Raw genomic sequence first — 14,308 nt, forward strand, 5'->3', positions numbered from 1 at the left:
ATGTGCCTCAAAAAACAGATGGGGAAGATCAAAGGGGCCAGGCTTCCACTAATACAGGCTGTCTGGGTTGCAGTGTATCCTAAAGTTGGTTTCCTGTTCTCAGGCCTCTTGAGAGTTAAGGCTCATTTTCTCCTCGCTTCCCTCCACCTGTGCAATGAATATTGATGCTTCAACTGTCCTCTTGAGGCAGCCATCAGAATTAACACCCTACTGAGATGCAAGAAAAACAAACTCTTTCTGTCCTTTTCATGGTCCTCCTACAGGTAGCGCAGAGACAGAGATGTGTTGCTGTTTGTTCTTCGTCCTTTCTATATACATACCCTGCTAGAAAATGGGGAGCACACCCCTTTCTTGGAGCTATTGTTTCAGGCGTCTTCTCTCTATACTGCATTGGTTACATTTCAGTCACATTCCAGCTGCTGGTGGGAATAGTCAGTGATGGAGCAAAGAGGCTTGAAATAACCATCATTAAACAGGGAGCCTGCTGGATTTCAAACGGCAGCCTCACCAGTGCCTTTCACTAGCCATATCACATGGCAAACTCCTATTTGACTTGCTTTCCACTCTTGTCCCTAGAGGTCTCTCATCTGTTCCTGCTGCCCAGCTTTCTCCCTCCTTTGGATAGACATGTTTATGTATATTTTCTTGTGTTCTAACCTCTTTCACTGTGTGTGGCCTGAGCCAGTGTTAATGTGAACACACATGTTTAGACAACAGTATCCCCAAAGTGCCTGGCCATGGGACACCCAAATGGTTGGCCTATGCCTCCTTCCTTCCTTCCTCCCTCTTGGAGCTGGTCCTGTTTAAGTGAAAGCAGAAGGAATGCTAAAGCCAACAAACCCAGCTCATGATTAGGAGGTGCTGGACCGCTTCTCTCCTCTGTTTCCTGACAGCAGCCCATCACTGACACACATGGCTATTCTGCCTGCTGAGCCCTTCCCCAGGCTGGAGTGTGCTCTGGTGCTCTCAGAGAGCTGGCGGAGGTGGCTGTGCTTTCTCTGTGTGGAGCTATTCCCCTATTGCTCAGTAGTTGCCCACTTGCCCACTGGGAATGTCGTGTTTCTAGTGGAACAGTGTCCTGTAATCCAGAACACGCTGAGCTCTGTGTTTCATGGCAAAGTCATGAAGCTGGAGTTCTATTCTTGGAGACTTTTCTGGATGCTTTGAGTCCTGAAGCTGTCTCTGCTGCTTGGTGATGTCCTCTCTGCAGGGTCCTGTCCAAATGACTCTTGGGCTTTCTTCATTTTGTACTTTTGTCTGATTGCCGTGGCCCTGGCTGACTCCCCTGAGGTTGCATCTCCTGTCTCTGTGTGAGACATCTCTTCTCTGAATGGGCCCATATAACATTTTGAATGTCTCTAATGGTGTATGTTACCTATCGCATGCTAAAGAAAGCTGAGGGTAAAGGTCTGAGCGTCTTCATTTTCAGAGGGATAAAACCTCATGAGATGTGTCATAAGGCTGATTCCACTCCCCACCAACAGTGCCAGCATGGGGGGCAGGGGTTCCACCAGAGGGAGTGCAGGTTGTGACTCAGGGCCCCTGTAGGCTTTCTCCGGCCCTGTACATAGTAAAACATTCACTTTTTCCTCTCAGCAGCCAGCTCCCGAATCTATGGAATGCATCCCATCTGCAGTGTGTTACGGATGTGCTCAGCAATAGAGGAATAAGCACATGTGGGTTCTGAACCTTTCTGCAGAGAATGAAAAGGAGCTAATTAATCTAAGGAACATGGTGTCAGGAGCCACATCTGGGGGCCAACTGTCCCTGGGAGTGTGAATCCCAGGTGCTGTATAGCTCTAGAGTCAAATTACAGGGGTGATGCAGTCACAAAGGACAAGAATGTAGTGACACTGAAATATATAAACCCTGTATGTCTGAGTCCAGGGCCAAAGGAACCCTGGCCTCCATCATCTCTGCCTTGAAGGGCCTCTCTCCCATTGGCTGAGGGCTAAAAGGGAATTGATTCTTCATGCTAATCCCTCCAGGGAAAATTGAAGTTCAGGATTGGACCTTGCCCTCCTCAGCTGGGAGGTGAATCCAGCCTCCATGTTCTTCCTATCTTGAGTTCCCTAACACTTCATGCACCCACATCGCTCTGTTCTAGCAATGGGCTTAACTCTGCCCCTTGAGCAACCCCCTCCCCTAGGGGAAAAGGACAATTGCAGCACCAGCACAGCTACACTCTGTTCCATCTGTCCCCTATGCTGGTCTGAAGAACGCACTCATCCAGTGGTGTCTCCATGGTCAGTCTCGTCCTCTGCTTCTTGGCAGCGCATTAGCTGGGACTTGGAAAGCATGTGATTTGGTGGGGTGACCACCTAGGTCAGCCTCTGAGCTTGTTCTTTCTTTAGACACTGCCTCTCCTGGTCTAGGAGCTGTTGATCTCTGCAGCTAAGCTGATGCCAAGCACTACTACCTAAGTGTTTGTCTACATGGAAAATTAAGTCAAATAACTAAAGGTGTGAATTTAAAGTGCAAAAGTGAATGAAGCCTTACATCTGTATGAGAGCATCCACCCAGGGGTTTAATGTGTTTTTATCTAACACACAAAATTCACATCTTTAGTTAATTCGGCTTAACTTCCTAGAAAAGCCCTCTGTTCCCAGCAGCAAATGGCCAGATGGCCCAGTCGCCAGAGATCAACTGTCAAATTCAGGGTTGTTGGCTTGCTTTCTCATCATCGCTCCATTGCTGATCTCGGCAAGGGTTTGATCTTGTAGGTGCATTGCCCTGAACTGTCCAAGCTCTGCTGTCTGGGGAGTTCCTGAGAACTGAGCTATTTCATGTGTGTCTGCTGAGCAGCGCATTGAAATCCAACTCCTGTTGCAATTCCCCACCGACTCTGCGCTTCCCCATTTCTAACAGACAGGATGAGTATGAAATGAGTCACTGCAGCCAGAGAAGTGCCAATGCCTAGAGGACAGAACACGGAGCCCTGCGCTGAATGTTAGCCTGCAGCATGGGCTGAAACAACACTGCCTCTCGACCCACACCTACCAACCAGCGCGGCTCTAATCAAGGCTTCCAGTGTTTGCATAGCACCTGTACTGGAGATGTGTAGAGAGGAAGAGCTCTGCAGTAACAAAGCAGAAACACATAGCTTTGTGTCCCACACTCATGAGCAACTCTAAATCAGAAATGGGGGTGCATGGCTCCAGAGCATCCCTACAATAACAAGCTAGTGTTTGCACGTTTAATGATGGAAAGAGTTTAATGTCCAACTGCTATGGGGTTATTGTAAACAGGGAACAGCAAAAATGATTTTAAAAGTTATGCAAGCTCCCTGGGCCTGGCTCCACAGGAGCCTGAGGCGGAGGTAGAGGTGGAGCAGCCTGCATGAGGTGTTGGAGGGATGAGACCATTAATTGCTTTGGTTGTTTTATACTTCACCTTGTCAGAAAGGAAACCGATCCCCTCACCCTCCTTAACTCTCCCATACCCATTGGTGGCTCTGGGCTGGTGCTGGCCCCCAGAGAGGTTTAATCAGTTGGGTAAAGAGCAAATTTATTCTTTGATCCAAATGGGAGCAGCAGCGGCAGCACCTCCTGTGCTCAAGCCCTAACATGGCAGGAGCTAGAAGAATGTTTGCAGTTGTTTCAGCAGAATCTAGTTTTCAGCAAAGCCTTGGGCTCCGGCTCCTTGTTTTCCAAGCTTTGTTTATGGCACTGATAATTCTTTAGTGTCAGGTTTAGACACTAAGCATTTTTTCCATTGCTGCATAAGAAAGTAATTAGGTGAAGATGGAAAGGACGTTCTCCCGTAGAACAAAGAAACCAGCAATGGCTTTTATCAGGCTGTGCTCTCTGGATCCAATAGCTATGTACATGCTATCACAAACTGCTTCCTGGACAGAGACTCAGCCTCAGCTACAGAGAGGGAAGGGTTGATTGCGTATTGGAAAATCCCAAAGCACCCCTTGGATTTCCTCAACAAACGGCTTCATTGATAAACCAGCAACCGCCACCAGGGTCAAATGCCAGTCCAGCCAGCTCCCGTCACTCCTCGCAGACTTGGGCAGACACAGGTAAGTGCTGTAACTTCAGCTGCAATAGTATATCACTTAGTCTCTCTCCTTGATAGTTTGGGCCAAAAAGAAAAGAGAAGCTCCTATGGACTCCAGCTTAGCCCATGTGTTTCCACTGCCAGCTCATTAACCCTATAGTGGCTGGATGACAATATAACATCCTGCACAGAGCACTCTGGTTTTCTCTGGCCTAGCTTTAAGATGAGATTTGAAGAGAGGACGTGACTCAAGGGCCAGTAGGGAGGGGGTAGGTGGGTAGAGAGAGAGCTAGTTTTCCTCCCTTCTTTGCCTGGTCCATCCTCCCTTGCCCACACCATAGAGAGCAGCGGGGAAGGGGTAGGAAGGAGACTAAGCGCAGGAAAGCAGTGGGAGCAGGCAGCAGAACAGGTGGCTAGGAAGGCAGTGGGGGAATCTGAGAGCCGAAAGGTAAAGTGGAGTCAGGAGAGTTCTGAAAATGAGGCGCAGGCATTAGAATTGGCTGTAGAGCTGGGTGGGCAGCGAGGGTGGTGATGGAGGGTCTGCAGGGGCTGTGTGTGTGGGTAGCCTGGCCCCACTTCCTGGCCGGAGGGAGCTAGTAATTAGCTTTGCCAGCATAGGAGGAGATGGATGTTCAAGGACTAGGATGACTTTGAAGCTTTTGGCCATAAGCACAAAGTTCTGGCCCTGACCAGGAGCTCAGAGGTGGGGAGGGCAGTGCTTAAAGTGTGGTGTGTGTATGTGTGGGGGGTGCCCATTATTCTCTATAGTAATGAGTGACATCCCATCTGCCTATCCCATCTGTCTTCTCCAGCCCCGCCATCCATTTTGCCCCCGCATGCCCCCAGCCCTACCTCTGCTCCTGGTGCAGCTCCAGGGGTTCTTCACACCCCTTTCCACTGCCCATGAGGGCTGCAGCAGAGTTGGGTTCTGCAGGAGGGAGAAGGGAGGAGCAGAGGATCTGTCCCTGTTGCTCACTCTAAGGGAGTGGGGAGCACGGCTGCCCTGAGCTATGGGCACTTGGGCAGCGCTGAAATGTGGCCCTGCAGAGACCCGGCTCAGCTGTAGAAATGTCACTTGTTGGGTTTGCTACCCCTTCAGACTCGGCTCACCTAAGCCTGCAGGTGGCCTTTAGTGCCGGGGTTGAGACAACCACTGGCAGGGAGAACAGAGCGTTTACATTGGAAGCAGGGAAGGAGACAGCTGGGACCTCTGCTTCCATCAGGAGGTGCCCAGGAGAGTAACTGGTGGTACTGAGAGCTTCCCCAGTGTCCTGGAGGGTGTGGGCAGCACGAGGAGCGGGTGGGAGGAGAGGTTCCCTCCTCACCTGTACAGAGCAGAGCCCCTGCTGTCAGTCTGTCCGGAACAGTTGGAGCTGGGTGAGGTGAGAGGCAGCCCCCTGCTGCTGAGACACTGAGGGAAGGAGGGTGCAGAGAGGACAGGAGTGGGCGAATGAGAGGGGCCAGTTGAGGTGAGCTGTTGTAGGGGGAGAGGGCCTTGTAAGGCTGGTGATGGAAAGGGGAAGGGTCTGGATGCAGCTCCCCTGGATCTGCCAGTTGTGCAGAGGTCGCAGACCTGCCCGGGCTATCAGACGAAGGTGGATGTTCAGGGCGGGGCGAGTCAGACTCTGGCATGAGCTAGTCCTGGGGTCCAGTGGGGTAGTTTTTCCCACTGGTGAGTCACGTAGGAACAGTGGATATACAGGTGCTCAGGTGACCTGCTGGGATTTGTTCAGATACTGACCACCCTGGAGCTGCAGTGAGGTCTGCCCTAGATATTCTAACTGGCAAACACCCCCAGCAGGGCCTGCCCAGCGGCACGTACCAAACAACACCCCTCTCCTCGTGGGCACATGCCACTCTCCTCCCTGCCTTCCTTGTGCCCTGAGATACGACAAGATCTCAGTATGCATTTAACAAGCTTGTGCCTGCAAGTGAGGAGAGAAGTCAGACTACCACTAATAGTGTGTGCCGCCGGAGCCTCTTCCACCAGTGGATTGCCAGGGGAGGGAGTTCAGCTTCAGACCCTCCTGGGAGGAAAGTCTGTCCTTGTCTCAGTTGAGAGATGACCACGGTGGGCAGAGGAGCGGGGAGGTGACCTGGCGAGGACGCAGTCAGTTGGTAGCGCTGAGATCAGGACCCTTGGCTGTTTTTCCGCTAGATCAGTCCCATCTCTTGGGACTAGAGGTGGTCTTTTCAATCATTGCCTAATTGAAAACACCAGCTGCTCACGTTGGAGGCTGACGAGGAGGAGGCTAGTGCTGCTCTTCTCCATCCTGCCTGGTACTTTCCCTGGCCTTATCTCCTGGTAGAAAGGCTGGTCTTGTAGCTGAAGGATCTAGAGCTTTGGCTAGGCCTTTTCTGGCCTGGTGCCATGGATGTGAAGAGATGAATACAATGAAGCACAGAGCTGGGACTTGGGGGATCTAGCTCAGAGGCTGGTCCACTGTCTGACCTTGAGCAAGGCAAACTTCCCTTCTCTGGGCTTCAGGTTCGCCCTCTGGGAAACGGGACTAACAGTCCTCCTGCCTTCCCCGGGTATGCGGGCTAAATGTGTTGGGGTTCGTTCAGAAGATGCTAGCCCCTGTGGCATAGGGGTGAAGGGCCCTGGCCAGAGGTATATTCTATCTCTGGGGCTCCCCCATGTACCCCTGCCTGCCCAGCTTCACTGAACGCTTACAGCTGTGGTGAAATTCTAACACTTGCTGCGAGCGAGCGGGGGAAGCTGAGCCACAGGCTTGTTCAGCAGCAGGGAGGCTGAACACAAGCTCTCTGAGCAGGCGGTGGAAGGGCCTCCCTCCCCGGTCGCTCATGGGTTAATGTTTCTCTGTTGTAGTTTGTTTCCCTTTGCCAAAGTGGGTGTTGCTGGAATGTCTCCTCTGGTAAGGAGGGGGCCGAGCTGTGTCCTTTGCAGAGGGGCGATGTCAGCATCAAAAAGACACAAAAGGGGGAGGTTTCCAAAAATAAAACTCCATCCCCTCCAGACTCTGCCAGTGCCAGAGGCAGGCGAGAAGGTGCTTGGAGCTGTCTGCAGAGAGCGCAGTCTCTGACAGCCAGGGGAGAGGAGGGATTGGGAGTTCTCCTTTCAGGGGTAGGAGGGACGGCTGCAGCCGCTCTGTGCAGCCCACGCTGTTGGGTTTGCTGTGTTACCTTCGCCTCAGGCTCTCCAGCTCCTGCAGGCAGCAGGTACTGATTAAGCCCCCCCCCCCACCTCCCCCAGCACATGGCAAAGTGAAGGACTTAGAAGGCTATTTCAGGGGACTTGCTCAAGGAACTTTGCCTAGTCTCTTTCCCACAAACTCCCGTTGGATACTTGGCTTCATGGGGCTGTCAGCCACACGCTGAGTGCTCTCTGCACCCTTCAGCACTTTCCTCTCGGGCAGGCACCATGAGGGGCTCCTGGGGCAGTTTTCTCCCTCTCACTTTAGCTCTTTTCCTGGGACTTGGGGATTCTCAGAGAGACTTTGCTGGAAGATTTGACCCGAATTCTTCATTCCGAACTGAAGCTGGGAGCAGGGACACAACTCGGCTAAGGCTGCGGAACCAGGGTAGTAACTTGGGACCCACGGGCAAGGTATACAGCCTGTTCCGGGTGCACAGCCCTCCTTCTGCCTCGGAGCACCTCCCAGCAGCCTCTCCTGTGGATCACCCAGCCTGGGTGAGGAGCTTGACAGGAGAGGACAACAGGGAGCAGCCGTCTATTCCTCCAGATCACAAACTACCTGCTCCCCAGAGCGCCCGAGGCCAAGTCAGCAACTTGAAGGCAGCTGCAGACTCTCCAGATGGGACCCCTGCGCAGAGGCAGAGGATGGACTCCTCACGCCAGCGGCAAAGAAACGGGCTCAAAGCTCGGACAGTGCCCAGGGCAAAGGTGCAGAATGCCAGAGGCCGACTCATGGGGTAAGTGCAGCCAAAGGGGTCTTGCTGCAGGACCAGGTGCCTAACGTGACTCCTTCTATTGCACCGACTAAGAGGTCTGAGCTGGGAGCAAAAGGGCCAGAAAGGTCCCATCTTCAGGGGACCTCAGTAAGTGGGGACTCCAGCCCCAAAGCTCCAGCTACAGGAGGGACCTCTGGTGTTGGTCCCATATCCACCTGCTCTTGGCTCACTAACTAACCATCTGTGCCCACTGGCACTGCACCTATGCCATCCCTAGGAGGCAGAGCTCCGATTGTCTCTCTCTCCGAGGTCACTTACCCACTTTCTGTCCCATGTGCAGTAATAAGGGCCAGTCTGTGCTCAGCTTCAGCTGTGCTGACCCTCGTCTGCCCCTGGCACACAGCCCAGCGCCCAAAGCAGCTTAGGAGTCAGCTCAGTTACTTGCTGTAATAATGTGTGTATGTCCCCCACGTGCGGGAGGAGTTTGTGCTCCGTCTCAGCACAGAGAGCGTGTGTGAGAGCACACGCATGACGTGTTGTCTGCAGCATTTCTCCTGGGTGTGTTGCCTTGGAACGGGCTGGTTGTGCTGCCCTTCTTGCATGGGTTTGCGGCACAGCAGGGTTGCTGTGGGTCACACAACTGAGTTGCATTGCAGGCTGTAGCTTTTGCTGCCCTGCTCGTACAGGGGTTTTGTGTGTAGCTGTGCAGGAGGTGGGGAGTTGCTGTGCAGTGTGTCTCTGTGGGGCAGTGCAGTGGGGTGGGCTGTTGTGGCCCCTGCTTGGCTTTGGGGAATGTAGCTGGGTTGCCATGGGCTCTGACTGCAGGTACTGGCCTCTTGGCACATTGCACCTGGAAGGGCCCCTTGTAAGTTCTGCGTGCAGTAGATTCCAGCTTCGCACAGCTCCTGCTGGCTCAGCTGAAGGAGGCTTCCTATGACTTGCCCGGCACAGCTGCCTCCAGTTCCAGTCCCTGCCATGGTAATGTGGAGGTGGCGGGAGGGGGCATGTGGTGGGCCTAGAGACTCTGCAGAAGAGCCCTTGGCCCTGTGCTTCCTCCCTCTCCTGCCATTTCCCTCCCTGCTCCCCTGCCCTGGGTGCACCTCTCAGCTCCCTCTGCTGGTGTAGTGGTGCTCATGAAGTCACCCTCCCTAATCAGTTAGGAACACCCAAATTGCCACTCATGGCCACCCTCTCAGCATAGTCACAGGATAATGGCAGAGAGGGCTGGCTGGGGGCTGATTGCTCAAGTGCCTTCTGACATGTGAGCTTAGTGGAGACTCACAGAAACGCTTTCTTCCAACACTGAACAAGGAACTTTACTAGAGTAAGGAAAGCAGCACTATTCCTAAAGCTTCCCCCGGCTCACTGCAGAGCTTCTGCCTAGAGCTTTCCTCTGCCCCATCCTACAGCAGCGCGCACAGCCTTACATCTCTTCCCCTCCTGCCACCCCCACCCCATTGCTCTATAAACATATTTAATAATAATTAATAGTTAAGAACAAACTATAGCTCTGGATGAGCCTCTGGCTTCCTCACTCATCCAGCACTGCTCACCTTGTGGCCCTGAGGTGGAGCTTGTCCAGTGGATTCACTTGGATTATCAAATCCCATTCAGTCTGTTCAGGACACTTAGCAGAATGATCACCCTCCACTAAGGTTGTGGTGTAAGCATCATTGCTCTTGGGATCACATGGCAATTCAACTGGGCTTGGGGAATCAGCTGGAGATGCTGCCTGCTACCTCTGTAATGAATACCCAGATCAGTCTCAACCATGTTCTTGGGCAGCAGCTACTTACGGACAAAAGCGGATGTCCAGTTTTATCAAGGGTGGGTGGCCTGATTTAAGGTTGGGTGGGGGGGGTCAGGCTGCAGTCAGATGGCTAAAGAAGAAAACCTGAGACTTCTTAGAAGTAGCAGCTCTCATTCTTTAAACAGGATCACTTAGGATGAAGATTTACCTGTGAGGATGGCTGTGTTGACCCACAGGCAGCTGAGTTTAGTTTACTCTCATGACTGTTGTGGGGAAGCCATATAACTCAGAAGAGCTAATAGGTAAACTTTAGTTGTAGCATTCTCTTAACAATCTGAACTGCTCCCTCCACCGGTCTATTCACTTGTGGGTGATGAGGGCTGGAAGTAAAATCCTTGAAATCACACTGCATCCCAAAAGCTTGGAACGTGGAGCTGGCATATCATGGGTCATTGTCAGGGACTATTTATTTCGCCTGGATGCCAGGACAAGAAAAGTTGCCTTGTTAACTTTTCTGTGACCTGCTGGCTTTGGGGGGGCAGGTGTCTAGTGAGGTGGAGAATTTTTGCCTAACTGCAATAGTCAGGGCTACCAACATGTTTGTTTTCCTAACACAAGCCTAGTGCTATTCTTTCCCAGAGCCTACTGGATATAATGTTCTGGATAGGAAAGTGTCTTTGAGTTGTCCCTTTCTGGTCATTCTACAAGACTCATGATTCCATCTCATCTATCTGATTTTCGCCTTTGCTATACCTGCTGTGTTTCTGCCCAGGGAACTCTGTCATTTGAAGAGGCTTTATCTTATGGTGGGGTTTTTTTTCCTGCATGGGAGTGTTTCCTACCTGCATCACACTTGCACCCCTTTCCTGCAGAGTGCCTTTTATTTTCACGCACTCAGATGACCAGGCAAGATGCACCAGCCATTCCACAGTAGCTCAGACACTAAGTATAATTATTCTGAAAGTTCCTTGTTTAAAACCTCAGTTACTAGATAATGTCTTATTTGTTTTTTCTTACCGATTCCTAAGTTGCAGTGCTCTGATTCTCCATACAGGGCCCTGATACAGGCCCACCACACTTTGGCTCCAGTGGAGACATACCCTGAGGTTTAATTTCCAGCTCGGGAAGACATAGCTGTGCTAGCTCTATTGGAGCTAACTATAGAAGTGTAGTTGCAGCAGTGTGAATGTCAGAAGGTTTCAGATGAGTGGAACCTGGGGTGGCTTGCCCATCCCGCTGCTTGCGCTGCCAGAGCTACACTGCTATATTTTGTTTGATAGCTTGATCAGAGCTAGCATGGATACGTCTGCCCGACCTGGGAATGACATCTCCAGCTCCAGTGTAGACGTGCCCTTGTGCTGTACTCTGCACCCTTTGTCAGAAACACCCCATTCCTTTCTGCAATAAAATGCTCACCCTCGTACTTCCTAGGAAGGATGGCATAGCTGTCTCCTCTCTTTCCTCTGGGACAGCGATGATCCAGGCGTGTGTTTAGCTTCACTCCCTGTGGTAAAAGTGAACGCAGTGCCATATCCTGGGGCCTAGGCCATGCTCTGTGTTCACTGTGGCTACAGTGTGAAAGCTGGGGAAGCGCTCCTTCCATGCAGGCCATTGAGTGAAGCCAAGTGAAAGTCTTAGGGGGAGCTGAACTTTGGTATTGTGTTTTGCTGGCTTGGAATGAGTCAACTTCTGACACCATGTCCAGCGTCAGTAGCAAAGAATCACAAAAGCTGCTTTTTTCTAACCCTGATCAAGGAGCTTTATTAGAATAAGGAAAACGGAATTATCCTGAAAGCTACAGTCGCTCTGTGGAGCTTTGCTTAGAACCGACCCCTCCTGACTGGTATCCATACACAAGCCATCCTACCATGGATCACAGTATTCCTGCCCACTGCCAAGGATCAGCCCATGTTCAGGTTGGGTGTGTTCAGTTTTGATTTTAAAATTTTTGTACATCTTTTGATGTAGTCCTTGGGCTTTTGGGCCTCGGTGTCTCAGAGTTGTGAGCCTCTGAGCCATTGAAATGTCTCAGAGGCACCCAAGGTGTAAATATACCACAGAGCTGGGTGTATCGCTAGCAAGAGCTGGCCAGCTCCCAACTCAAGGCAGACGTGTTACAGTGTAGCTGGGTGCTTTCCCGTTGCACAAGCTGCTGAGTGTCGTCTCTACAACTGCGGAGCCTGTGCTCCCTCCTCCCAACAGCCGGCTGGCTCCTGAGATCAGACCTAATCACACAGCTCCTATTATTAGTGCCCGCGGGGTGCTCAGTGCTTTCCAAATGGAGAAAAACATCTTCATGAGCCTCCCCCGAGGCTGTTGTGCTGTGAGTCCCTCCTTTCTCCCGCTCCTGGCTGCGGGAGTGGTAGGTCAGTGGAGATTGGTTAGGACATGAACAGTGGAAGTTAGCAATCCTGGCATATATGCATGCACAGGCATGAGACTGGCACACTGCATGCATCCCTCATCAGTGCTTGGGAGACACACCCAGCTCCTGCCCTGACACATGTTGCCCCCGCCTCACTTGTCAACACCACAGGACTCGCACTGCACCATGCTTTGGTTGATGCAGTTTATGCCCAACCCTCCCCTGCCAACCCCATCACCTCTAGCAAACATGTCATAGAAAAGATAGGAACAGAGACATGAAGGTTTGCAGGGCAAAGCTTTCAGGAGTTGGGAAAGACCCAAGTTAGACTTACATGGGCAGCCTTAACTCTGCCCCTAACACGACTGCCTCATTCCAATACGATCTTTAGTCACATAGTCATGTGCCTTTTCTGGAATAATCCGATACCATGTCATACAGTGCCCCTACAATCTTAGGGCACATCCAATATACAAGAAACTGCTGTTTAATCTTTTTTGTTCACACTGATGTCTTTGTTTTTCAGTCTACAGAATCTGTTTATTCAGACAGCATATATGGTGTGTTCTTTCTACAGCATGTGTTCCTTAATAATGTTGTTAACATCCAAAGGTTGCTCAGGGGCTGAGGCAGTTAATGATGCTAACTCAGATACATATTTTCAGAGGCTTGTCTATGCCAGCAGCTTTTCACTCTCACTCTGTGTTATGTAAGAAGGGTTTACGGTGAACTTCTCATATAAAGTTGGATGAAATTCTCTGGCCTGTGCTATACAGGTGGTCAAACCCTGATAATTTAATGGTCCCTTCTGGCTTTAAATCCATGAATGACTTTAATGGAGTCTGTGTATTAGTAATACATTGTGCAGTGCCCAGTACTACAGGATGATGCCTAGAAGGTTGTAAAAGAATGTATACTATTGTAATATTTGGGAAAGCATGTGATCACATAATGGAGCTGTGCACACCATTAACATGTGCAGCTCCGTGATCTTATCGCTGCTTCTCTTGTCCTCCTTCCCCCTAGTGTTTGTTACACTTGCTTGAATCTGGTTTCCAATAAGATTACAGAGTCTTCAAGGCTTGTGTCGTCTTATGTGTGTGTGGAGCACATGGTACAGTGGGGCCCTGATCCTGACTGAAGCTGCTGGGTGCTCCTGCAGTACCAATAATTAATAAGGAAGACGGTATTGTAATAAGCCAAGGGGGCAGAGTTAAGGTTGCACATTCAGCCGTGGCTATGGCATTTCCTGACATGGGGGGCAGAGGGGGCTTTGCCATGCAGACCGTGCATTCTTGAAGGTTTGTTTTCACTGTGGACACGTAGGAAGTTACCTGCTAACTTTGGAGATGAGGCTGTGAGTCGTTCCCTCTAATTTTTGACAGGCCGTGTGTGCAAAAAATTTCTTCTGTGCAAATTTTTGTGTGTGCGGTGTTTAGGATCTGTGTGCGTGCGCACACACGCAGAGCTTAGAGGGAACAGTGGCTGTGACAGGAACCTCAGAGAAACAAGACAAGGCTTCTGTCTTTCTGTCTCCCTGCACTTGTGGACCAGGGAAATGGCATCTGGAGGAAAGACAATGACTAAGGCCCTGAGCCTGGAAAGAGAACCACATGGGTGGACCTCTCCCGCTGCACAGAGCTCTAGAGATCTCTTGGCAAGATCAGGGCAGGAATGACTCTGTCACAAAAAAGGGAACCCTCTTCCCCCTTGTTGTCCCAGATGTTGCTTGTTTCTTAGAGCACCTGCCAACCCTATTGAGTGAGGGAGGGGCATCTTCTCTTGTGCTCAGTTTGAGTGCAATTTGGGGCTGCTATCGCCAGACTGAGGTGTTTGGAGATTACAGAGCACATCTAGCACCACAGGGGAGAGCTGCTAAATATGATCATTATCAGCACTTGGTGTAGTCAGGGCACTGTACCCTAATAGACTCATCCCCACAAGTATCTCAGCATTGGTGGGAAACGGAGACTGAAGTGACGTGACTTAGCCAAGACCCCCTTGGCACTCAGTGGCAGAGCCAGGATTAGCGCATGGGCCCTCCTGAGGCCCAACCCCATGCACATTTCTCCTGAATGTGTACAAGCACCTGCTGTGGCTGACCTGAGAGGGCTGGGGCAGGGAGACCTGCTTGTGGAAATTTCTTCTTTTTACTCTGGGCCTTTTGGGCTGTGTTGAGCTTGGTACCACCTGGTGGTGATACTGGGAACTGCTGAGCATTCCTGCCACAGAATGGCCAGGCTGTGTACCTGCCGTATGAGTTATAATATCCGTGCACCTCTCACCTCCGCTAGCCCTGCATGCAACAGAAT

At 51.2% G+C, this 14,308-nt stretch overlaps 1 protein-coding gene across 1 annotated transcript in view; it reads left to right on the forward strand.

Moving 5' to 3' along the window:
• The first annotated feature begins 7,000 nt into the window (after positions 1-7,000).
• LTBP2 (latent transforming growth factor beta binding protein 2) overlaps positions 7,001-14,308 on the forward strand; it is a 119,369-nt gene continuing 112,061 nt past the window's right edge. The window contains exon 1 of the mRNA XM_045013823.1: positions 7,001-7,902. Coding sequence (XP_044869758.1) covers positions 7,391-7,902 — 512 coding nt within the window. The 5' untranslated portion in view covers positions 7,001-7,390. The remainder of the gene's footprint in view (positions 7,903-14,308) is intronic.

The sequence above is a fragment of the Mauremys mutica genome, chromosome 4, assembly GCF_020497125.1.
Source record: "Mauremys mutica isolate MM-2020 ecotype Southern chromosome 4, ASM2049712v1, whole genome shotgun sequence".
Taxonomy (NCBI): Eukaryota; Metazoa; Chordata; order Testudines; family Geoemydidae; genus Mauremys; species Mauremys mutica.